Source organism: Acanthochromis polyacanthus, chromosome 12 (genome assembly GCF_021347895.1).
Source record: "Acanthochromis polyacanthus isolate Apoly-LR-REF ecotype Palm Island chromosome 12, KAUST_Apoly_ChrSc, whole genome shotgun sequence".
In the NCBI taxonomy this organism is placed as follows: domain Eukaryota; kingdom Metazoa; phylum Chordata; class Actinopteri; family Pomacentridae; genus Acanthochromis; species Acanthochromis polyacanthus.
In genome coordinates this window covers 19,648,924-19,673,660 of record NC_067124.1, presented here as the reverse complement: position 1 = coordinate 19,673,660, position 24,737 = coordinate 19,648,924, and the positions used below count along the sequence as shown (strand labels likewise).

The 24,737-nt window shown below is 39.4% G+C and overlaps 3 protein-coding genes across 3 annotated transcripts; 2 read left to right on the top strand and 1 right to left on the bottom strand.

The window, feature by feature from the left end:
* The first annotated feature begins 45 nt into the window (after positions 1-45).
* LOC110953846 (transmembrane protease serine 9-like) lies at positions 46-24,586 on the top strand. The gene is made up of 14 exons (XM_051956394.1): positions 46-153; positions 246-399; positions 476-735; positions 1,622-1,758; positions 1,882-2,031; positions 17,759-17,834; positions 18,089-18,239; positions 18,356-18,606; positions 18,723-18,859; positions 18,982-19,083; positions 19,175-19,217; positions 23,864-24,000; positions 24,205-24,306; positions 24,436-24,586. The coding sequence occupies exons 1-14, from the start codon at positions 114-116 to the stop codon at positions 24,481-24,483; spliced, it is 1,788 nt and encodes a 595-aa protein (XP_051812354.1). The 5' UTR covers positions 46-113; the 3' UTR covers positions 24,484-24,586.
* Positions 11,425-12,867, bottom strand: LOC127536412 (trypsin-1-like). Its single transcript, XM_051956664.1, has 6 exons — positions 12,787-12,867; positions 12,535-12,685; positions 12,168-12,418; positions 11,915-12,051; positions 11,692-11,793; positions 11,425-11,600 (listed from the first exon to the last, which is right to left on the bottom strand). The coding sequence occupies exons 1-6, from the start codon at positions 12,824-12,826 to the stop codon at positions 11,553-11,555; spliced, it is 729 nt and encodes a 242-aa protein (XP_051812624.1). The 5' UTR covers positions 12,827-12,867; the 3' UTR covers positions 11,425-11,552.
* Positions 22,981-24,172, top strand: LOC110953827 (trypsin-1-like). The gene is made up of 4 exons (XM_022198020.2): positions 22,981-23,062; positions 23,275-23,425; positions 23,518-23,768; positions 23,864-24,172. Exons 1-4 carry the CDS (start codon positions 23,023-23,025, stop codon positions 24,037-24,039), a joined length of 618 nt encoding a protein of 205 aa, XP_022053712.2. The 5' UTR covers positions 22,981-23,022; the 3' UTR covers positions 24,040-24,172.
* Positions 24,587-24,737: the final 151 nt, after the last annotated feature.

The following is a 24,737-nucleotide window of genomic DNA, read 5'->3' as shown; positions in this document are numbered from 1 at the left end:
GTGGGAATGTGTGCAGGGGGAGGGATGCTTGGAAGGTCACAGACAAGTATAAATGCAGTCAAGAGATCATTCACATCTACTCAGGTTGTAGGAAGGTTTTAGTCAGCCACAAGATGATTGGCCTGATTGTTTTTGTGTTCCTGGGTGCTGCAGGTACTGCATTTGCAGGGTGTGCAAAAGATTTAGGACAGCAGAATGTTAACTATGAAATCTGTAACACATTTTGTATTTTCTTTCTGCCACAGCTGCAGCTCCTGTGGATGATAAGATTGTGGGAGGCTACGAGTGCTCACCTCACTCTCAACCCTGGCAGGTGTCTATCAATATCGGCTACCACTACTGCGGCGGCTCCCTAATTAACGACCAGTGGATCATCTCTGCTGCTCACTGCTGGCAAAAGTTTGTATTACTTTCTTGTGTTCAATCTGTCTGGTTAAGTGAACTGTAATCATTTTGTCCTTTGTCTCTTTTCCAGCCCATATTCACAGATTGTCATCGTGGGTGACCACCACATCTGGGTTAATGAGGGCACGGAGCAGTTCATGTCGGTGGATGCCATCTACTGGCATCAAAGTTATGATTATCAGACCCTAGACTATGACATCATGTTGATGAAACTGGTGCACCCTGTCACTGTGAACCAGTACGTCAAACCTACCGCGCTGCCCAAAGCCTGCCCCACACCTGGGGACATGTGCATGGTCTCTGGATGGGGGAACATCTACACTGATGAAGGTGAGTTGCAACAAATATTAACAATGAATAATGCAAAAAAAAAAAAAAAAAAAGCCCCACATTTTGAGCTCAAAAAAATGCTAAGATTACTTTATAATGCTGCCGTATAAACTGGTCTCCCTCTGTTACTGCTGCACTTTTTGTCTATATATTGTTCTCTGTGTTTTTGCACTGTGTGTTTTTAATTCCTTGGAGCTACTGTAACGATGAATTTTCCCCACTGTGGTATCAGTAAAGTTTATCTTATCTTATCTTATCTTATCTTATCTTATCTTATCTTATCTTATCTTATCTTATCTTATTTTATCTTATCTTATCTTATCTTATCTTATCTTATCTTATCACAGAAAGAAACAAATGATAACAAATTATTACACTCTCTGTTATAGATTGAACAGAATTTAACAAAAACCTTCAATAAAACATTGAGTGCTGATGTACATTCATTGGTCAGCAGTTATTGTTCTAAAACTAGGTTTACTATAGTTTTTAGGAGTTTTTGTGTTTGTTTTTATGATAAATTCCATATATATAGAATGACTAAAGCTATTGTTTAGCTGGGATGCGCTCACTAAATTCCTCACACAACTAAAAGTGTCAAGATCTTGGTGGCTCACTAACTGTTCTCTCTCTGCACAATCATGTATGTTCATGTCAGGAGTGGATCTTCAACCTAATGTAAAACATTTAGCATGTGTTTGTTCAATCAAGAATTCTTTAACAACAACTAGAGCATCTATTTATCACTATTTTGAGAAACCAGTTACAGCTGCCATGCAAAAGTGACATTGTGGAGATCAGCAGAGGTCCTCTGAGAGGCTCACTTAAGATAAAAAAAAAGATCCCACTCTGCACTATTTTTTCCCCTTCTTGCTCTTATCCGCAGTGTTCAACCCATTTAACCTTCAGTGTGTGGAAGTCCCCATTCTGTCTGACAAGGAGTGTGAAGACTCCTACCCCGGTCAGATCACAGACCGCATGGTGTGTGCTGGATACCTGGAGGGAGGCAAGGATGCTTGTCAGGTATTCACACAGCTCAATGAAAAAATGTGATTGTTCTGTGAAAGTGTAAAAATATTTAACGCAATTAGATGAAGGAATGAATCAACCTCCATTTTTTTTTCCCTTTTCCTCTCTTCTGCTCAGGGTGATTCTGGTGGCCCTCTTGTGTGTAACGGAGAGCTGCAGGGAATTGTGTCTTGGGGCCAGGGCTGTGCTCAGCCTAACTACCCCGGTGTTTACACCAAAGTCTGTTCTCTGATGCCCTGGATCAATGACATTCTTTCCAGTTATAGCTAGACTGTGATCTCCTATCACACAAATACATGAGAGAGGGGGGAACAGAGAGAGAGAGATTGAAATTGCAAGAGACAGCAACAGGAGGGGGTTGTGGGTAGCGTCAGAAAGAAAAAACTGCAGGACAGACAAGAGAGAACAACAAGGAAAAACAAAGAGATGTAAGATGTGAAGGCACTATCAATAAAATCTCCCATGTTGTGATGCATCAATGTGTTTGTAACAGTTTGCAATATTGTTGCTGCTCTTAGGAATTTACTGAAAACTGTATATAACATTTCTGATATTATTATCAAAACATACCACAGTCAAACAACTAATGTCAGTGGAGACCACATAAATCCACAACGGCACATTAGTCTGATAACAACTTCACCACATTTTATATGAATAAATTATTATTATTAAATTCTTAATTATTATTATTATTAGACTAATGTCACCAAGCAGTCACCCTAGAAGAGTTTCATAAAAGCTAGATAAACAATTTCCTGCTCTAATCTCCAATGGCTGCGTGATGTTCAGTACTGAAGAGCCACATGTATAGTATTAGGTTTCAACAGTGTTTTACTTTTGGTGCAGAACACAAACTCTGGCCCATTTTGATTTTCTGTCTCTTCAGTGCAAAAAGTATTCGACATTTGGAAAGGAAGGGCACAGATAGTGCAACATCCCATTTATCAATGTCAGTACAGTATGTAAGTCTGAAATGGAGTTAGACTTAAAGGCATTATGGAGGATGTTTTTTTTTTGTTTGTTTAATTAGTCTGATTCACATAAAATGAATATACTGACCTTTAGTGGACTTGTATGTATGGTCTCTAAAAGAATAAAAAATAAAAAAAAATAACTGTGGACATGGCAGGACCTGAAAAACATCAGCTAATCAACGCGCTCGGACCGAGGCGTTTGGTTTGCTCCCTTTCCTGTCAATCAAAAACCTTCCGGCTCAGGCCTAGTTACGTAGATTACGTACACCTTGGACTTACGTGTTTTCTGTATGTGTTGCTTTGGTATAGCTTCGTAGTTAGCTGGCGACTTGTTTTGCTCATCTTTTTTTACATAATGGCAGATAAAGATCCAGGGGGACCCAGCCGTAAAAGACAACTTCACGAGTCCAACGCAAGTTTCTGGAGGGGGGCGTTTCTTCGTAAATGTTAAGAGGGGGGAGGTTAGAGGGGGGTGAGGGAGAGGTTGTATGTGCGCATGCGCATGCTACGTTCAAAGTCGTAGGAAATTAAATCTCCTCTAATGCCTTTAAATTGAATTTATCCAGTGAGTTCCATTCAATACTGAAACTTGATCCTTTCTTTAACAAAAATCTGGTGGCAGAAACCCTCAAAGGGAAAGGACAAAAGTTCATAATTCACAGAAAGGTATCTCTTGTAATCTGTCAGAGGTTTTGTGGCATGAAACAGTGGCGGATCTTCCTTCTTTCGTTGGAAATTTACATTAATGATACTCTGATTTCCGACGCTCCTGAATGCAACGTCATTGGCCGACTGCACCTGAATGCACCAATGATGTTCATTTGATCTCTTGATTGTATTTCGTTTGGATTTGAAGAAGCTTTGAAGACGTTTCCCGATTCCGGAGTAGAAGACGAGCAGCTTTGTACCTTTGCTGTAAGAAGACTATGGCCATTTTTCAGTACGTAACTGTCCGTACTTGCGTTCTCACGTACTCGTGAAACGTCATAATCGAGACTGCATCGGACCAGACTAGTGAGCATAGATATGAATCAGTAGATAGATATATATATCTATGGCTGTAGCTCCCAGCGTAAAGGAGGATTTTATTAGAGGAAGTCAGACACAGTCACACAGAGAAACATCAGAGCTCACACTGAAACGGAGCTACAATTCCGTGTCTTGTACAGGATTTATTTTAAAAGCTACATTTGTGACGGTAACAATCCGAACCAGAGCAGACTTCATTAGCACTTCCGCTAGGTCGGCTAACTTGCGATTACTCCATGGATTCTGTTGTCGATAATGTAGCCAGAATATGGATTAATTTTCAATTTGGTCTTGACTAAGACGAGAACAAAAATATTAAGAGCAAGTGGAGCAGCTAACTAACTCTTATTACAGTTTTACATTTTCAAAGTCGCATTATTGAAATCATGTAATATTTCCGTAAAACAAATCATGGCTTTTATTTTGTCAGACAAACCTGGAAACGTTGTTTATCCGTAATTCCGCTAACTTGACTGAACGTGGGCTGCAGTTCCCGTTATTTAAACATCAATATGATGTATACATGCAGATGGATTTCATATTTTTCACGATGCAGACATTTTTATTGATGTCCGGTATATTTTATAGACATAAACATATTTGACAGAAATATTATAAATGGATATCTGTTTCCTCATAATAACTGAGTTAATGCCATTAAATGTTCATGATTCGTCTTTAGTATGAAACTTTAACTTTACACCTATATTTTTGAAAAATGTTGGTCATTTTAAGGTAAGACATTAAAGGATGGTTTTCTCAGGTAAATGAATTTAAGGTTTAATTGACTGAAATCTTTCAGTCAGCGTTGTGTTTCTTCCAATTGGAAATATCTCAATTTAATAAATACAGCTCAGTCAGTTACATTTTATATTATGAAAAATTCTTATTCAGTTTAACACTAGATGACGTATCAGTTTATTGTGCATCTACAAAGACAATTTTACTGCTGGAAGCTGCAAGCCAACGCCTAAAGAATAAACTAAAGCAACAAAGCCAAACCCGGTTCAGTGGTAAAGAGAAACAGAGGAAATGTTTGACTACAGCCATAAAGCAGGAAGACACTGAGCTGCTCAGGTGTTCCTGATAACACCAAGCAGCCACCTGGACAGCCAATAGGAACACAGCTTACTGTAAGTCCAAAGGGCTGGCTTAGTGAAGTAAATTTAGTTTAAAGTTGAAGCAGAAAGTTAACAAAGAAAGTTGAAAACCACCTTCTGATACCTGAAACCTCATTGTTTTCACACATAGAACACCTGAACATGTCAATTTGGTTTCACAGTAGAACTTTTACTGTAAAAACGTCATAGTATGGTGTGTTGCTCAAAAAACATTACAACCGACGAATGTGCTTATTATTTCAAAAATAAATCTTATAAATTACAGGGGAAATTATGAGGAACTGATGTAGCACACGCTGCTGTTGTTGATGTCTGTTAAAGTGAAGTAAAGTGATGACACACGTGTGTTGTTTGACACATTTGTAGCAAGCAGTTGAACCTCAAAGTAATTGATGGACAGCGCAGAAATATCTCCCGTCTGTTCTCGACAGAAAGCAAAGACTGCAGCAGCCCATCCACTGCTCTCTTCAGGATACAAGGTACTGAAAGAGATGAGATGATTAAATGGAATATGACAGCAAGACAGATTAGTAAATGAGTGGCAATATGTAAAATTTAAAATCGTTTTGCATATCCATTCATAATTAATTTATTCATAACTCAAACGCAGGGAAATGAATTGGAATTATTAATTGCCAAGCACAGAGAACATCCATCTTTTAAGGACTTCTGAGACTTCTGCTATATAATACAAGGATAACAGCAAATCATTCACCAGTCCTTTGAGCTAAAGGGCAAAATTGTCAAAATAATGGACAAAGAGGAGAATTCAGCACTGATTGAAAAATGAGAAAACCAAGGAATCAATGCTTAAATGCCACTGTGGAGGTGAACAATACATAACGTAGAGAACAAAATGATTTAGACAAGATTAACCCCCATGTTTGTGAGATAGTGTTGCTTTGGAAAGGTTGCAGTCGTGGGAGAAGCATTTGGATCCAACATTTCAACTTCTATAACATTTTTCATAAAACTCTTCACATATTCAGACAAGAATCAAATAATATTTTGGATTTGAATCTGATCATTGTGTTAATTAAATGCGATTTCCTTAAATTGTTTTAGACGCAGTGCAGTGATTAGTTTGGAATGTTTTGGTTGCTTTGAACACTACAGTCATCGACAAATGAGAAGATGATAAACTTATCATAATAATAATTTTTTAAAAATGTGCATTTTCCAGATAATACTTTTTTTCAACACTGTTCAACTAAAAATGTACCCAAACAATCCAGCACACAGATGGAACATAAAGAAAAAAGCATGTTAAGTTGCTTAACTGAAGTGGCCTTGGTATGTCCCGGTGACTCAATGATGCAGACTTAAAAATGAAGATGACTGGTGGTAAAGCAGCTAGGCAGTGCGTTTTTGCAATTCAAAAAGCCAGAATAAAGCTAAGCTGAAGTGTTATTTAAATATTTTTATTCTTTGAAAGCAACCTTGACACAGACACCAGTATGGTTCATCTCAGCACATTCATAGCCATGGGGCACAACACCCTGCAGCTCACTACTGCACACAGTGGAACCACCACAGTCACCCTGAGAACAGAGTTTATGAAATATCAGTAAGCGTCTGCCCTCCAGGTATCCCAGTCTATCTATCTGTCTGTCTATCTATCTATCTATCTATCTATCTATCTATCTATCTATCTATCTATCTATCTATCTATCTATCATCTCTGCAGCTGTGGGCCAGGAAAGATAAATCAACATGAAAGCAGTGAAGGACTTATTACTCATTGGAGCATTGACTTGCAATGACAGAGATAGACCGACAGACAATGGAACAGTACAGCAATGCAACAACCCACTAAATATTTGTCACATTCAGTAGGTTCTTCTTACTGACTCTCAATAACTGTACATTTATGTCATTTTAAGTTTCTGTACTACAGTTTTTCTCAATTGCTTTAGTACGTTTCTCAGATCAGAATTGAAATTCTCAAAACAGTTTGTGCATTTCTCAAAACACGTCGCACAAGTAGCAAAACAACATGGATTACCCGCAAAAGCCAGTTTTTTTGTGCAAAATTCTTAGTCTATCGCTCAAAATTAAATTTCTGTGTCAATGAACATGTCAGTGCTGTCACAATGACAAGTCCTTGTTTCATTGTGTACAGACAAGACAGTCAAATTGCTTAGTCATGCTCTCAATATAACAGTTACTCTGGTGGAAGGCTCTGATGCTGAAGATGGTTTACGTAAGTTTTGATGAAAGTTGCAAGTTACACCTTTGTGTGTGGGAGATTGATTGCAAGAGACTGGACAAGATTCAGTTTACACTTTTACTGTTTTTACAATTTCTTGACAGACCATGTCATTGTGATACAGAAAGCAAAAGACAGCACTGAGTATCACAAAGAAAAAAAACATGGGCGTAACGGACGCGGGGTACGCGTGGGACATGTCCCCCGCACTTTCCACATCTGTCCCCTCTGTCCCCCGCACTTTTTTCAGCCGTTACAACAGCTAAACCCGTTATTAGCATCCAGTAACATGTTTTCCCGAGCCGTCTTTGAATGCACCATGAGCGCATGCTAACGCAGGTGTTCCACAGGAGACGTGCTGCTGTGCTGAGCAGTGCTGAACGTGGGTCTGGAGTAATGTTTAGCAAACCAGCCAGAGCCAGCAAGAAGCAGAAAAACTTTACACAGTTTTTTCCAAACAAACCGTGTAAGTTGTGTGACCTTGTTGGATGCAAACAATGTTAGACTTGTTAGCTAAATGATGACAAGGTAAAACGTGGCAATATATCAATATGTTAAGCTAGTTAACAATAATTTAAATGTGGTTGCCTCTGTTACATTACTGCTAATTAGTTTATTCTTGGAATAAACCCAGTCCTCTTTCATTTCTGGGCAGAAGATGTGCTCACAATTGCTCTCCATGTATTTAAGTCTTTTGGTCCCAAAAGAGGAGAGTCAGGGAGGAGAAAAAAGAATAGGCTATCTATGGTATAAAAGTGGTTAAATTTACAACTATTTTTACTGCTTCTCTTTCAAATTCTATCTCAAAATTTTGATTTTCAGATTTTTTAATGATTATTTCCATAACAAAGAGCAGAGTCAGGCAGGAGATGGACCAGAGACCAGCAGCAGGGACAAGGATGTAGGGTCTTTACAGGTAAGGAGAGATTATAACTTCCTGAAAATAAGATATCTATTGCAGGGAGAAACCAGGCAGTACTGATCATTTCATGTTCAGTGTTTGGCACCTCTGGCTACTCGTCCAGTAGATGTTCAAGGGACATTGTTGTCAGCTCAACTAGAGTTTGGCCACTAAAACTTTAGATTTTATAGTTTAAAGTTTTATACGTTAGAGTTTAAAGAACTAGCCTAGTTGGTCCCCTGGTATTGTACTGTGGCTGTTAGGGATTATGTGGTTCTTTAGCCACTAAGGACGGTGCAATTAAATGTAAGAGAATGATAAATCGCTCTGAAAAATTTGTCCCCCTCACTTCTGAGATGGTGGTTACACCCATGAAAAAAACATAAAAGCAAAATTAGAAATGTGAACATAAGACAATCGGTACAACTAAACCTCGAGTGCTGTCGGGATTTTTTTCCCCATTCTTTCTACACACCTTGACGTTCCTCTCTGTTGGGCCACAAATTGTCATCCACGTCACAATGGATGTCCTCTCTTGCTATACAGCGTGGAAAGAATCTTCTTGAATGTCTTATCCAGCCTCTGCAGGCATCTGCTGTGATGTCACTGCATGCTGCATTCATGGCATCCAGAAGAGTCATCTAAGTGTGAGGCTGGTGATCATACACTTGCCATCTTCATGTGGAGAAAAATTCTTCTATGGGATTGAGGAATGGGGAGTATGGTGGGAGGAACTCCATTACCATTCTGTTGTGGGTTGCAAACCATTCCCTGATTATGTTGGAGTGGTGGAAACTCACATTGTCCCAAACTATTACAAATATCGGCAGGTTATCCCCAATCTGATCCCTCTCATGTTCAGGAATGAGGTCCCTGTAGAGTGTGTCTAAAAAATTGACGAGACATTCTGTGTTGTAAGGCCCCATGATGGGAATATGGGTGAGCACACCATTTTCTGCGATGGCAGCACCCATGGTTATGTTCTCTCCCCTTTGGCCTGGCACATCGATCGTAGCTCTGTGGCCAATGAGATTTCGACCACGCCTTCTGCATTTCGTCAGGTTGAAGCCAGCTTCATCCATGTAGATGAATTTGTGTGGCGGTTCACTGGCTTCCAGTTCCATGATGCGCTATACACACACAAGAGACACAAAATGAGTTTTAGAAATTCCATGAATTTTCATTTTGGACAACATAGTTACAAACATAGCACACTAAGCATATATTGAATCATCTTTCCTACAGCCGTAGCAAATCAGTAAAGGTCACTTACTGTACTGTATATCACTTTACAATGTGTTACTATTCACTGAGAGTTACTGCGTGCTCATACATGTTTTACCTGTACATACTGGTAGCGTAGCTCCTTAACTCTTTCACTATTTCTTTCAAATGGAACAGTGTACAATTGCTTCATAGTCATTTGATGTCTTTTCAGCACCCTGTCAATAGTTGAGATGCTGACTGTTTGGATGTTTGCAAAGATGTTGTTGTCCTCTATAATGGCACTCTTTATCTCCCGCAGTCTTATGGCATTGTTTTCTAAAACCATGGCACAAATAGCCTCCTCCTGTTCACGAGAGAAAATGGGCCCTCTGCCACCCCTGTGGCATTGCCTTGCAGTCCTATGTGGAAAAAAAGAAATGCAAAACACAAAATATAAAATGTCGTTATATACAGCATACATACTGTATATTGAATAATTGTATGTAGCATCACTGTAAAGAGTATACAGTATCATAGTACACTGTTAGATTACATACTTGTTCTGTTGACGAAAAGTCTGAATGATTGAGGACACTGTTGATCTCCCAACATTTGGCTGCACCCTTCTACCAGCCTCAGCCATTGTAAGCCCATGATTGAGAACATGGTCTACAAGTGTTGCTCTTATCTCATCAGGAACCCGCCTATATCCTCTTCCTCTTCTGCCTCGCCTCCCAAATCCTCCGCCACGCAGCCTCACATCTCTTCCTCCTCTTCTTCTCTCTGGCTGTTGACCACGTCCAATTCCTTGTCCTTCCATTGTCAGACATTGTAAGGTTGTGGTCTGCTACTTGCCAGTTGATGGTTCATCAGATGCACCTTTGAACTATCTCAGAGAGCCAGTTGGTCATGGGTTGATCTGATGATTAACACCTTTCTATTCGTTAGAGAAAGTCAAGATTCACCTGGTGGCAATTTACCAATTCAAGACAGATTTAGAAAATAAGTAATGAAAATGCTTAGAAATAAGCTCACACATGTTGACATATTCTGACAATATGTTCATCCATTTTGCATGTAAAGACTTATGCAATGAACTAATGACTAAATGTTGTGGGTGGTGAGACTATTCAATAGAGATCCATGATAATCCATTTTGACCATCATGACAGATGCAGCTGATAATGTAGGAAACAGCAGAGAATTGTACAAAATCATTTGCATGGATGTACAAAAACATCTGCAACTTGTTCAAAGAAATGAGAAACTGCTTTTTTGATGTGCACTAGTGATACAATGTTGTGAGGATTGAACAAGTAGTTTTGAGAATTTCAAGTCTGAGCAGAGAAACGTACTAAAGCAATTGAGAAAAACTGTAATATATGATTAAACTATTTCATTTGAAGAGGAAAAAACACCTCAATCTAAGTATTGTCAGAGTCTTTTCTTCACAGGTTTCTCGGACAGCTTGTTGACTCATCTTCTCCTGAAAACCACTGTTTTTTTGTTTTTTCAATCAGTCCCTTTCCTTCTTTAGACAGCTTCAGTGATTCTCAGCTATTTTTCTCAATAAATAACATAGCAGGGGTGCTTTGATTACATTACACTTATTTATCGGTTTGATTTGTCAATGAGTGTTTTGTAAATAATTGAATTAGGTGATTTTAGGTAAGAGACTGTTTGCAGACCTAATTATATTTGACATGGTTTTAGGTTATTCTCAGTATAATTATTGTGATTTTAAAAATCAGAAGACATCCATCGAGGGCATTAGTGACACAAAAATAGTGCCAATGTTTAGCTCCATGTGACACATAATTATGTCACGTATCATTGGGAAAAAGGGGACTGCCATTTATGAATGATAAAAGCAGGTATTAATTCTGATTTTGAACAGGTATGTCCACATGGAATTTCTTAAAGGCACTTAAAATATAAGCATAGTGTTAGAAATTTATGAATAGAATAAAAACATATAAAATAGCATACAGATCTATTTAAAAGATGAACTGTTCTCTAATTTATATTACGAAACGAATGACAGTATTTGTGTTTTCACCAGTTTGGCTACCAAAGTTATGCACACACTCACTGCCTTTCCACTACTTCCTGAGTTTAGGATAAAGGTTGTGAAACCCTTTTTAGTTTTGACACGTTGTGATGACAATATCATTATGCAGACATAAAACGACAAAAATACTAAGAAACAAATGGAGGTCAAGTTGAACAATTTTATTGATTGAGATGGAAACTGACTGCACATTGTTCAGAACTCTACAACAATTTGTGGAGTTAGAATGATGGCATAAATGCAGTAGATTTAGCTGGTGATAGAAGGATCAGATTTAATAGCTGGCCATGGTGCTCTCCAGCCAGTCGTTGAAGATGCAGACCTGTGAATGGAGTCACAACAAGAGCAGTTAGTACAGACAGCCAACAGCATACATGATGACGTGTTACTGGAAAGAAATCGTGTATCTTTACCTTGGCGTAGACACCAGGGTGGTTCCTCTCGGCACATCCGTAGCCCCAGGACACAACACCTTGAAGCTCACCGTTGCACACAACGGGGCCACCAGAGTCACCCTGACAACAATGAGAACAATTATTACAACGGATTTCTGTAATAAATTGTAAAGTATCATTATGTTGTTGTGATGACACTGGTTGCAGAAAAAAAACTTTGCATATTTGATGTCTTACATACCTGGCAAGAGTCCTTGCCTCCCTCCAGGTATCCAGCGCAGAACATGGCATCAGTGATCATGCCAGGGTAGGAGTTATTACAGTCCTTGTCAGACAGGATGGGGATGTCCAGGCACTGAAGCCTGTCACCGTCATCAACTGCACAATGTAAAGCAAAGTATGGATGGACAAGGATTAAAGTAACACATGAGGAGCCAGATATTGCTGTGACACATTCTGTAACAAGCAGCTGCTAAGATGCAGATGTTACTCACAGGAGCTCATGGTGTTGCCCCAGCCAGAGACTCTGCACATGGTGCCAGCGGGAGCGCAGCTCTTGGGCAGAGGCACAGTCTTCACGTACTGGTTGAGGGTGGCGGGTCTGCTCAGCTTGATCAGCATGATGTCATTGTCAATGTTGTAGGAGCTGTAGTTGGGATGGCGGATGACACGGGAGGAGCTGATGAACTGCTCGGTTCCCTCGTTCACTCTGATGTGGTGCTCTCCCAGACGGACCTCGATGCGGCTGAAAGAAATGGAAATACAGAAGATCAGTGTAAAAATATTGATATTTGATGGGTGTACCTGTCAGGTAGTTGAATCAAAGCGATAATCTTGGAAAAACATGAGAAGTATGCTTACGACATGTAACAGTGAGCAGCAGACACAACCCAGTCCTCACTGACCAGGGAGCCACCGCAGAAGTGGTAGCCAGAGTTCAGAGACACCTGATGGGGCTCGGAGTTAGGGGCGCACTCAAACCCTCCGACGATCTTGTCGTCCTCCAAGGCAACTGAAAGCACACAAAAGGCCAAAGGATTAGCAACACTGTGAAGGTGTTTATAATTCAATCATTACATCTATGTGAATGTAAGCAGAAAAATATGTACTTACAAGCAGCTCCGATGAGCAGAACGAAGACCAGAGACCTCATGGTTGCTATGTGATCCTGTAGATGATAGGATGTCACCTGTGCCCTGGTTTATATAAGACAGCGTCCTTCTTCTTATCCTCCTGAAGACACCTCCCACGATTATTTCTGACCAATCAGGATCCTGAGAAATTATCTAAGATTCACCTGAAAAAAATGTTTTCTTTTCGTGGCTAAAGGGGAGGTCCATACTAGAAATACAATCAAATTATTTATAAACCTCTAGAAAAAATAGAAATGATAAATGAAAAAGCAAGATGTTTGGTGCATATGAATACATTTTTAAAATGTAGTGTCACATATGTGTGCATTTCAGAAAAATGATTATTCATATGATAGGGATTGACTGTCCTTTAAGTGCATATTGCCTGTGTATATTAGAAATTACTTCATTAACCTGAGAACATTTTTTAGGATTGGATTTATTATATGTACTTGCATTCTTGCATTTGCGATTGGAGTTAACGTAATGTTGTGCAAACTTTTTTTAAATTAAAACTGTTGACATTTTGCCGACAGGACATTTTATAAGGGGGGATTCTGTCTGTATTTATCACAGACTGTACTTTGTAATCATTAACCTTGACATGGCTGCTGTGCTGCAGATGGCCTGGTTCACAGCCATCGTTGTGCCAACACACGGGGCTAATCAAGCCACGTGTCTTTAGACAGAACATTCCAAAAATACCTATTCAAAGAAGTGGCAAGAGACAAATAACACCAAGAAACTAGATACTAGATCGCATTTGCAAGATTATTTATGTGTATATTACTTTACATATACAATAAACAGTTCTATTAATTGACCAGTGGTTTACAAACAAAACAAACAAAATACTTTTTTTTGGACAATACCATTAAGTGAAAGGGATTCTTAAGAAGTTCAGATCCATAGGCCTGTTACGCTTTATACCTGACTTAATTAAAATCTTCCCCAATCAGTTACCTTGGTATCCACATTAAAACACAATACAAGACACAGTGTCATGTAATTTTATTCTTTATTAAATAGTTAACAACCCATTATAATGTTATTAAATGCAGATGTAGATTGCTTTTCAAAAAAACGTATAATAAATGATAGTAATTAATGTTTTTGTCAACAGCATCCACAGTGGGTGAAAGTGAAGCAGTGTAAAATTAGAGCTTTAATCATTAACAAACAGTGCACATTAGTTAACTCTCAAAATTTGGTTACAACTGTATTTTGTGACAATATGAACTGTTTTTTAATGTTTATTTTTACAAACGCTAAGTGGGGATTAAAATTTTGCCAGCTTTTCATTAGACAGTTCCTCAAATCTGGAATTTGGCATGACAAAGTTTGAATCACATAGATATTGCTTTCATTGTATACTCTAATTGACTAAAGAATGAAGAGTTTAGAAGGATTTAGTGATCACTTTTTTCTTTTTTAAAAAAAAGATAGTTTCTACACTATTATAGAGGTCTAATAGCTGAAGGTAACTTCTTAATGTCACGTAGCAGTTAGAAATTTACTGTGGGCTTCAGTGTAACTAAAATGCTTTTAAATTTGATTTCTGCATGGATTTGATTAATTTCACTAAGATATCAGTCGACTATGTGGCTACGATCCTTGCTGCAAGTTCTTGAACTTACATCTGTTTGAGTGCACCCCTCAGCCCCATCAGGTGTCTCTGAACTCTGAACCACTTCTGCAGTGGCTCCGTGGCTCCGTGGTCAGTGAGAACTGGGTTGTGTCTGCTGCTCACTGCTACAAGTTGTAAGCACACTCTACATATTGTTATTCCTCATTTATTCCTCTGACTGGGAAATAAACATAAAAAATGTAAAACAAGCCTTTTTTCTTTCTCTGTCAGTCGTATTGAGGTGCATCTGGGAGAGCATCATACCAAAGGTGCTGAGCAGTTCATCAGTTCATCCTATGTAAATGGTTGTATTTATATAGCGCTTTTATCCAAAGCGCTTTACATGATACGTCACATTCACCCATTCACACACTGATGTTGGAAGCTGCCATGCAAGGTGCTAACCACGACCCACCAGGAGCAATTAGGGGTTTGGTGTCTTGCTCAGGGACACCTCGACATGAGCACGACGGGCCAAGGATCGAACCGGCAACCTTCCAGTTACTCTACCCACTGATCCATGCCGCCATGCCGCTATGTCATCCCACACCCATACTACAATACCTACACCTTTGAGAATGACATCATGCTGATCAAACTGAACAAGCCCGCCACCCTCAGCCAGTATTTGCAGCCTGTGGCTCTGCTGGCACCATGTGCAGAGTCTCTGGCTGGGGCAACACCATGAGCTCCTGTGAGTTAGATTTCTTTGAAACCTATTATTTCAAAAGAACTCTGGTTGTGAAACTTCGATCTACTATCTCTAACATTTCTACTGCACAGTGTACTTGCTACAGCTGCTGACAGTGACAGGCTCCAGTGCCTGAACATCCCCATCTTGTCTGATGAAGACTGTCACAATTCCTACCCAGGCGTGATCGACTGTACAATGTTCAGTGCTAGATATTTGGAGGGAGGCAAGGACTCCTGCCAGGTATGTATCTCTACTTTTCTAACACCAACTCTTTACAGGGTGTACTTGGAGTTCTTTCTATTTTATATTCAAAAATATTTCATTGTCTGAGGTTCAGAGGTTTAGAGTAAAATGATTCTCTCTCTCTCAGGGTGACTCTGGCGGTCCTGTTGTGTCCAATGGTGAACTTCAAGGTGTTGTGTCCTGAGGCCATGAGTGTGCTGAGAGGAACCAGCCTGGTGTCTACTCCAAGGTAACATGACTGCTTCAAATAAAACATAACAAATATTACACTGCACCATGTTGATTGACATCTGTCTGTTTTTAGGTCAGTGTGCAGACTGGCTGGCTGCAAAGCACAATGGCCAGCTATTAACTCCGCCATTCAACCTCCACATCAGCTCAACAACATCAACTCTCAACTGTTGAAGTGCTTTTTTTTTTCGGAAGAAGAAGTGAAAAGTATAACAAATAAATGATCAGAAAGGAATAATTAAATGCTCTTCGTCTATCTGTGTAATAATAGAAAAAGTGTGACATGGATGACTTATTTAGATGATCAGTTACAGTTTTCAGCAGGTCACAGGCCAATGCTATTTTTATTATTTTCCAGATTTAAAAATGAACAACAGCAACAAAAAGCCCCTTTTATTCTTTCTCAATAAACCATTACTTACATCACACAGAAGAGCAGTGCAGTGTGGCCTTATAAATGTGAGAATGTCTGAAGTGTTTGTTTGCAGGTTTCTTTCCATCTGGATAAACTCAGTGTGAAGTGAGACTATTATGAAACATAGCTGTTCTCAAACAGGTAGATTTCTAATTGTCGGTGTTCACTAATCATTTCTTGTTCTTTCACTGGCCTTTTCTTCAAGTCTGTACCATTAACTTTTGACCAACTTTATAAATATACACATAAGATGTTTTTTGTTGCTTTTTAAAAAAAAAAAATTTGTTGTTGTGAAGTGCTTCTACTAGTGGTAAAATGTAACATTTACTGAAGTACTGTACTCAAGTATAGCTTTCAGATAAAGATACTTATTTGAGTATTTATCAGGTTGTGCCACGTTATCCTTAGATTCCATGACATTTCACAATATTGTACTTTTGACTCCACTACACTTATTTAACAAGTACAGTTACATGCCAGTTTCAAATATTGAATGTAATCTATTGTTACAAATTTAAGACCACATTAAGTTGGAATTGTGCATTTAGAGCACATGAGGTCAACAAACACATACAAGAAAAATAAGGCAGCAACTTTTCCCACAACTAAACTAACTTCTGCACAAACGTCTACAAAAAAAATAAAAAATACCATCTTGCAGGACTTTGGGGTTTGTGAAATAGGCCATTCTGCATAAAGATTTTTTTTTTTTCTCATACTTTATTTTTATTATTGGGTACTTCCTGCTTTGTTAGACAAGAGATGTGGAGTGAGAGAGAAAGGAATTAAAACATGCAGGTGGCCTAAAGTTGGCCATGATCAGTTCGCCCATAGCAGTACATTTTCTCCAACTTTATCTTTACTTTAGTAAAAGATCTAAGTTATTCCATGATGCCTACTTTCTACCCACAGGGTTTGCTGGAAAAAAAAAGTTCCAATAACATTTTTTGTTTTTCAAGGGCGCCTTCACCCTCATATCTGAATTTAGTTTTCATGTAACAGGTGCTGAGAAAAATGCAGCTGTAATATCTGTGAACACGTGCTACGCCCTAAATACAGAGTTTGCAATCTGACAAGGGAAACAGACACTACTGTCCACAAATATGAGGGGAATTCAGATCATATTTGTGTAGCATTTCCTTTTCCCAAGGAAAAGTTACAATTCCTTGCAAACAGTTTAATTATTAATACACTATCATCGATAATTGCGTTGAACAAAAAGGGTGATTCATCAAAGCACAGCATTACAATGAGTACAATGTAGTCACTCGTAGGTCTTACATGTGTTAAATCTCTATAATAATTTCAATTCCATACATAACACTCTCTATGCTTAAGTGAAATAATGACATTTTCTGTGATTATTGACTGGATTGAAGCAAGTATCGCAAGGCTACACAATTAAAAGATGTATTGACATATTAAGCCTTAAGAAATCCTTAGGAAGTCAATTCTAAGCTCTTAACTGACATGAAATAATGCCTTGTTTGTTGATGACTGCAAAATGGGTTTTCTCGGGAATGAATAAATAAATGTACCTAAGAGTGAAACACAACCATACGCACACTTCGTCTTGATATTTTTCAACTTTGCTGACAAGTCCACATTTAATTCTGAGGGGGGGGGGGACCCTAAAAACATAACCCCAACAAACCGCCTCAGAGATTGGCTCCTCACTGACCAATCAGGATGCTCGGAAAGCAAAGGCAGCACTCCCTGTGGGTATAAAACCAGGACTCCAGGTGAAGAACTCTCATCGACAGGTTCACATAGCAACCATGAGGTCTCTGGTCTTTGTTCTGCTCATCGGAGCTGCTTGTAAGTGTGAAGTTGAGTTTGAGCAGATTGTCTTCCTCTCTGCTAACAGGCTGTTGGCCTTCCTCCCAGACAGCAACTTTATCCAGCATAATTTCAGCATCTCATGGAGCCAGAATAATTATAATTCAGCAGCTTCTAAAATACATTACATTTTGGCTTTGACTTGAAAACAAATTCCATACAAAACAATGTTTCACTGTTGCTGTAAGAGAGTAGAAGGAAACAACTAAGTGCTTGCTGATGTGTGCTTTCAGTTGCCTTGGAGGACGACAAGATCGTCGGAGGGTTTGAGTGCGCCCCTAACTCCGAGCCCCATCAGGTGTCTCTGAACTCTGGCTACCACTTCTGCGGTGGCTCCCTGGTCAGTGAGGACTGGGTTGTGTCTGCTGCTCACTGCTACATGTCGTAAGCATACTTCTCATGTTTTTCCAAGATTATCGCTTTGATTCAACTACCTGACAGGTACACCCATCAAATATCAATATTTTTACACTGATCTTCTGTATTTCCATTTCTTTCAGCCGCATCGAGGTCCGTCTGGGAGAGCACCACATCAGAGTGAACGAGGGAACCGAGCAGTTCATCAGCTCCTCCCGTGTCATCCGCCATCCCAACTACAGCTCCTACAACATTGACAATGACATCATGCTGATCAAGCTGAGCAGAGCCGCCACCCTCAACCAGTACGTGAAGACTGTGCCTCTGCCCAAGAGCTGCGCTCCCGCTGGCACCATGTGCAGAGTCTCTGGCTGGGGCAACACCATGAGCTCCTGTGAGTAACATCTGCATCTTAGCAGCTGCTTGTTACAGAATGTGTCACAGCAACATCTGGCTCCTCATGTGTTACTTTAATCCTTGTCCATCCATACTTTGCTTTACATTGTGCAGTTGATGACGGTGACAGGCTTCAGTGCCTGGACATCCCCATCCTGTCTGACAAGGACTGTAATAACTCCTACCCTGGCATGATCACTGATGCCATGTTCTGCGCTGGATACCTGGAGGGAGGCAAGGACTCTTGCCAGGTATGTAAGACATCAAATATGCAAAGTTTTTTTTTCTGCAACCAGTGTCATCACAACAACATAATGATACTTTACAATTTATTATAGAAATCCATTGTAATAATTGTTCTCATTGTTGTCAGGGTGACTCTGGTGGCCCCGTTGTGTGCAACGGTGAGCTTCAAGGTGTTGTGTCCTGGGGCTACGGATGTGCCGAGAGGAACCACCCTGGTGTCTACGCCAAGGTAAAGATACATGATTTCTTTCCAGTAACACGTCATCATGTATGCTGTTGGCTGTCTGTACTAACTGCTCTTGTTGTGACTCCATTCACAGGTCTGCATCTTCAACGACTGGCTGGAGAGCACCATGGCCAGCTATTAAATCTGATCCTTCTATCACCAGCTAAATCTGCTGCATTTATGCCATCATTCTAACTCCACAAATTGTTGTAGAGTTCTGAACAATGTGCAGTCAGTTTCCATCTCAATCAATAAAATTGTTCAACTTGACCTCCATTTGTTTCTTAGTATTTTTGTCGTTTTATGTCTGCATAATGATATTGTCATCACAACGCGTCAAAACTAAAAAGGGTTTCACAACCTTTATAATAAACTCAGGAAGTAGTGGAAAGGCAGTGAGTGTGTGCATAACTTTGGTACCCAAAACACAAATACTGTCATTCTGCCTTAATGTGATGCCTCTGTGGCATGCAACAGTTTAGTGTTTAATATTTTTTTATTATAATTTTAACATGAGAAAAAAGCATATAACATAAAATAAAAATAAAAACCCACCCACTAAAAACACGCGTTTACAGTCACTCAATTATGAAAACACTTAGAAACAAAAAAGGACTTTGAAATAAATAAACAATAAAAAATAAAGTGCACACACAATCAGTTAGAAAAAAATAAGATAATAAAAAAAAATAAAAAGGGGGTCAGTTTAGCCAGCGTAATTTATAAATCAGTCATTCTTGCACCTGAGTCGATGCTTGATCAAAATAAAGCAAAAAAGGCTTCCAGATCTTATAGAATTTCCTTTCAGAGCCCTTAAGAACACATCTAGTTTTCTCAAGCTTAAGGTGAAATAAAACATCTTTGATCCAGTGTGACACTGTGGGTGGGGCAGCATCCTTCCACTTCAAAAGTATCAAGTCTTGCCAAGAGGGTTGAAAAGGCAACAATCTGTTGACCACCAGGGGGCAAAATCAAACCCTCCACTTTAACCCCAAAAAGAAGTAAAAATGGGTGAGGAACCACATTAATTCCAAATACAGCTGAAAAGGCCTCGCATACACCTCCCCAAAACTGTTGTATTTGGGAACAGAATCAAAACATGTGAATCAAAGTAGCCTCCGCTAATTTACAACGATCACAGATGGGGTCTACTGACGGGTAAATCTTCGACAATTTGGATTTGCTTAAGTGCACTTTATGTATTATTTTAAATTGAATGAGACAGTGTCTTGCACATATTGATGATGAGTGAATTTTTTTCAAAATATCTTCCCAATAAGATTCCGAAATATTGATTTGAAGATCCTGTTCCCACATCTGTTTAATTGCTACCATTTTAGGGGAGACCAGACGGGCAATCACCCCTAACATAAAAGAAATAGCCTTTTTCTTTGTGGGGTTAAAAGACATTACCTCATCTATAGCATCATCAGGAGGTTTGTTTGGGAACCCAGGGATGGATTTGGCAACAAAATGTTGCACCTGTAAGTACCTAAAAAAATGAGATGCTGGAAGGTTATATTTATTCTGCAATTTTTCAAAAGAGGCAAATTGGTTTTCAATATATAAATCCTTAAAAGACTGTAGACCTTGCTTCTGCCATCCTTTAAATGTAATGTCCTGTAAAGAAGGGGAGAAAAGACCATTGTCCGCTATAGGACTGTGCAGACTCATCCGCAAAAGTTTAAAATGTTTTCGAAATTGGGTAGCGATTTTAATTGAGTTACTAACTATGGGATTTTCAATTCCTACATTTTTTGATAATAGAATGGTTGCCCCAATGAGAGATGACAAAGAAATAGAACCAAGAGACCGTTTCTCCAGTACCACCCATGAAGGCCCCATATCATCGTATTGGTAATATACCAAATAGGATAAACAGCACAAATGGCATGCAACAGTTTAGAATGAAATCGATAACTAATGAAGAATTTGTCCAGCACAAACAAAAAGGGAATCATAGAAACTGCATGATATACTGTATTTTATAATATAACATTGTAATTTAAGTTTACTTTTTCATGGATACAGTTATTAACATAAATTTTAGATTTCTAAAACTTACCTCCGGATGGGTTGAGAAGCCTCATGTGAACATACTGGTGCAAAATTTGAATTCATATCTGCTTTCAACATCTAGAAATGACACTGTCCTTTCTCCAAATGACATGTGAGACTGTTAAGTGTCCATGCCTTTGATATGCCCCATGTCTTTGATAGATGTTTGTGACTCTTAAAATCATTTTATTTTTCATTTTTCAGTGAGAATGACCCAAAATCATACCAAATAATTAAATACAATTCAATTTGATTTATATAGCGCCAATTACAGGTCAAATTCTCTCAAGACGCTTTACAGAACCCATATGCCTGAAGCCCCAAAGCAAGCCCTACAGTGACAGCAGCAAGAAAAACACCCTTTTAACCAAGAAGAAACCTTGAGCAGAACCCGAGTCTTTATGTGGGGGGACCCATCTGCCTGCTGGTCGACGGGTCGAGAGGGACAGAAGAGGTAGAGAGGTAGAGGGACGGGGAGATGGGGAGGGATGGGAGAAGAGAGGGGAGGGGAACAAGGAACATATAACACACAATTGGATACATGCATGATCAGCTAGATGATACATACAACGTACAAACTAACATTGAAACTGATTCATAGTTCACTGTCATGATGTACGGCTCTGACATTAAATATACTACATATATAGCTGGTAGCGAAATTCAAACATTGAGAGTAGAGTGGTGGAAATAGACGGCTGGAAGCAGTGGGCTGGAGGAAGGTCAGCAGCAGCATCCCACAGTGGACATGATGGAGACTAGGCTGGCGATGGGACAGCAACCACAGATCTGAAGCACCCAGCTCTGGAACCAAGGACACTCGGAGAAAGGACACAGGGAGAAACAGAGTGAATGCAATGCAATAAAGGGAAATAGAGTAAATACATAGGTTGTTAGAGAAAGGCTCAGTGCATCAAGAGAGGTCCCCCAGCAGCCTAAGTCTACACCAGCATAGCTAGGGACATCGAAAGTCAGTTGTGCAAATGAAGACTCCAACTGACCCCCTCAAAAAAAAAAAAAAAATCAGGTCTGCAAACAACCCATTATCTCCATAGAATCGCTTAATTTTATTGTTTCCTTTATGAGCAACTGAGGAGTGGACATCACAAGAAGGTGATACAGCAAGAAGTCATAGAAACCCACACAGAAAAACCCCACAACTGACAAAACTGAAAATGAGATACCCTCTGTTTTAACATGAAATAAAATCATCATATTACAGTAAAACGCTGAAGACTTCGATTGGTCAAATAGTAGTGCAATATGTGACAACAAACGGAGTGAGGGTCAATAAGAAACCCATTAAAAGTGACAAATACTTATTGACTTCCTTTCTGCTTTCTAATGTCATCTAATGTAGCAATAAATTCTGCTAGTATTTGCCATTTCCACTGCCTTACCATTTCAATTTGAAGCATTTATTATTATTACTGTTATTACTATAGGAGAACCTTCCTAACAGCTTTCAGTTATGAAAGTAAGACTCGTACAGTGTGCCAGTCTGTGAGAGAACCTCCACCTGGAACAGCAGCTGGTCAAGGTCAGGATGTTCATTACAACCTGAAACAAACATACTGTACTGTACTCAAACTCAGCCAGAGTGTCAGTGGATCAAACACACATTATACTCATCGTTTCTGCATGAACATTTGTGATAGAAATGAGCAAAATTTCCACTAATATGATTAAGATCATAAACACCTACTTTGGCAGAATTTTTTTAGTAAGTGTGCCGACGTTTTCCTGTCAGAACTCGTTGAGGTTTTGGATTGGTCTGCAGTAGTAGGGGTGTGTTTTGCCCATTAGCGTAAGCTAAAGCAGTCGATAAAAGCCTTGCATGAGTTCAGATAAATACTGTGCAGCGCCTTCTTCCATTCAGCAATCATGAGGTTTCTGTTCTTTGCGCTGCTCTTGAGAGCTGCTTGTAAGTATGAACCATGTTTAGAAGGCATTAACATTCAGAAATGATTTGAGAATTTCTCAATATGGGAAATGTTATGCCTTCCAGACAGAACATACAAAAGATACAATATTGTGGACGTGCAAAATTGCATTTTTGTACAGAGGCTACTCCTGGTTTGCAGAGATACTATATATATATATCTATAGATATGTTTTGTTTTTTTTTGTTTGCAGTTGCCGCAGAAGATGACAAAATTGTTGGAGGCAATGAGTGCACACCTCATTCTCAGCCCCATCAGGTGTCTCTGAACTCTGGCTACCACTTCTGTGGTGGCTCCCTTGTCAACGAATACTGGGTTGTGTCTGCTGCTCACTGCTACAAATCGTGGGTGTTTAAACGTCATCCATAAGTACTAGTCTTGAAAATTGTCCAGTTCTGATGTTCATTCTCACACACAACTTCTGCTTCTCTTTCAGCAAAATGGACATTGTACTTGGTGATCACAACCGTTGGTTTATGGATGGCAATGAACAGATCATTCCCACTGCCCAGGTGATCCCTCATCCCAACTATGAGTCCTGGCTGGTTAATAACGACATCATGCTGATCAAGCTGAGCCAACCAGCTACTATCAACAAGTATGTGCAGCCTTTGGCTTTGCCCACCAGCTGTGCCACTGCAGGCACCATGTGCACAGTCTCTGGATGGGGTGTGACCATGGACTCCTGTGAGTAGCAGACAATGCTTCCATACAGGGCATACTCTATAATCTGTCAATACTTCATTTCTTTCATTTCTTGGGTTGGTTGTTTATATCTGTAGCTGCCGACAGTAATAGATTGCAGTGCTTGAACATCCCCATCCTGTCTGATGAGGACTGTGACAACTCCTATCCTGGCATGATCACTGAGGCCATGTTCTGTGCCGGATACCTGGAGGGAGGGAAGGACTCTTGCCAGGTTTGCATGTCTGCTTTTGAAGCAAAAACAAAGCATTAAAGCACTGATGCCTTGTGTTTTACCTTCAACACTAATATTTGCAAATTTTTTTTGGCTTTGGCCCCTCCCTTTTCAAAGGACAGCTCCGTCAATAACTGTATAAAATACTTGGTATGTTATGTCAACTTTTCCATTTATTTCATGCTTTACATTTTCTGTTTCCAGGGTGACTCTGGTGGCCCTGTTGTGTGTGATGGAAAGCTGCAAGGTGTTGTGTCATGGGGTTTCGGGTGTGCAGAGAAAAACCACCCTGGTGTCTATGCCAAGGTAGAAAATGAGTTTTACCCAGCAATCATTTATTTCTGTTTTATGACACTGAGGTATATCATAGCACCATGTGACAAAAATGTCAACATACATTTTCTGTTTTCTATGTTTCCCTCTCTCTTGGATCAGACCTGCATTTTCACAGACTGGATGCGGAGCACCATGGCCACTTACTGAGTCCAGGCTAATTTTTATGTATTACAGGGCTTTTCTATACTGCACCATCTTGTGTAAATGAAACTGCCCATTGCAATGGAAATAAAACTAAATAATACCCATACTTCTAGTCTGTACCCTTGTTTTATATATCCTCTCGGTCATGATGACCTGCCTGGAAAATCTGCACAGTGAAGAAAATTCACTGCAAATAAATGTAATGTTATATCTGTGATGAATTTTACAATACATAATACATTAACACCATGCATTTA

What these genes read in the sequence shown, in the direction of transcription:
- LOC127536412 (XM_051956664.1), bottom strand. Translation starts at nt 12,826, where the DNA reads ATGAGGTCTCTGGTCTTCGTTCTGCTCATCGGAGCTGCTT. An exon ending in GAGGCAAGGACTCTTGCCAG is followed by an intron (nt 11,794 to 11,914) that starts GTATGTAAGACA and finishes CATTGTTGTCAG; the next exon opens with GGTGACTCTGGTGGCCCCGT. An exon ending in ACCCTGGTGTCTACGCCAAG is followed by an intron (nt 11,601 to 11,691) that starts GTAAAGATACAC and finishes CTCCATTCACAG; the next exon opens with GTCTGCATCTTCAACGACTG.
- LOC110953846 (XM_051956394.1), top strand. Translation starts at nt 114, where the DNA reads ATGATTGGCCTGATTGTTTTTGTGTTCCTGGGTGCTGCAG. An exon ending in GCTGCTCACTGCTACATGTC is followed by an intron (nt 18,240 to 18,355) that starts GTAAGCATACTT and finishes CATTTCTTTCAG; the next exon opens with CCGCATCGAGGTCCGTCTGG. An exon ending in GAGGCAAGGACTCTTGCCAG is followed by an intron (nt 18,860 to 18,981) that starts GTATGTAAGACA and finishes CATTGTTGTCAG; the next exon opens with GGTGACTCTGGTGGCCCCGT.
- LOC110953827 (XM_022198020.2), top strand. Translation starts at nt 23,023, where the DNA reads ATGAGGTTTCTGTTCTTTGCGCTGCTCTTGAGAGCTGCTT. An exon ending in GCTGCTCTTGAGAGCTGCTT is followed by an intron (nt 23,063 to 23,274) that starts GTAAGTATGAAC and finishes TTTTGTTTGCAG; the next exon opens with TTGCCGCAGAAGATGACAAA. An exon ending in GCTGCTCACTGCTACAAATC is followed by an intron (nt 23,426 to 23,517) that starts GTGGGTGTTTAA and finishes CTTCTCTTTCAG; the next exon opens with CAAAATGGACATTGTACTTG.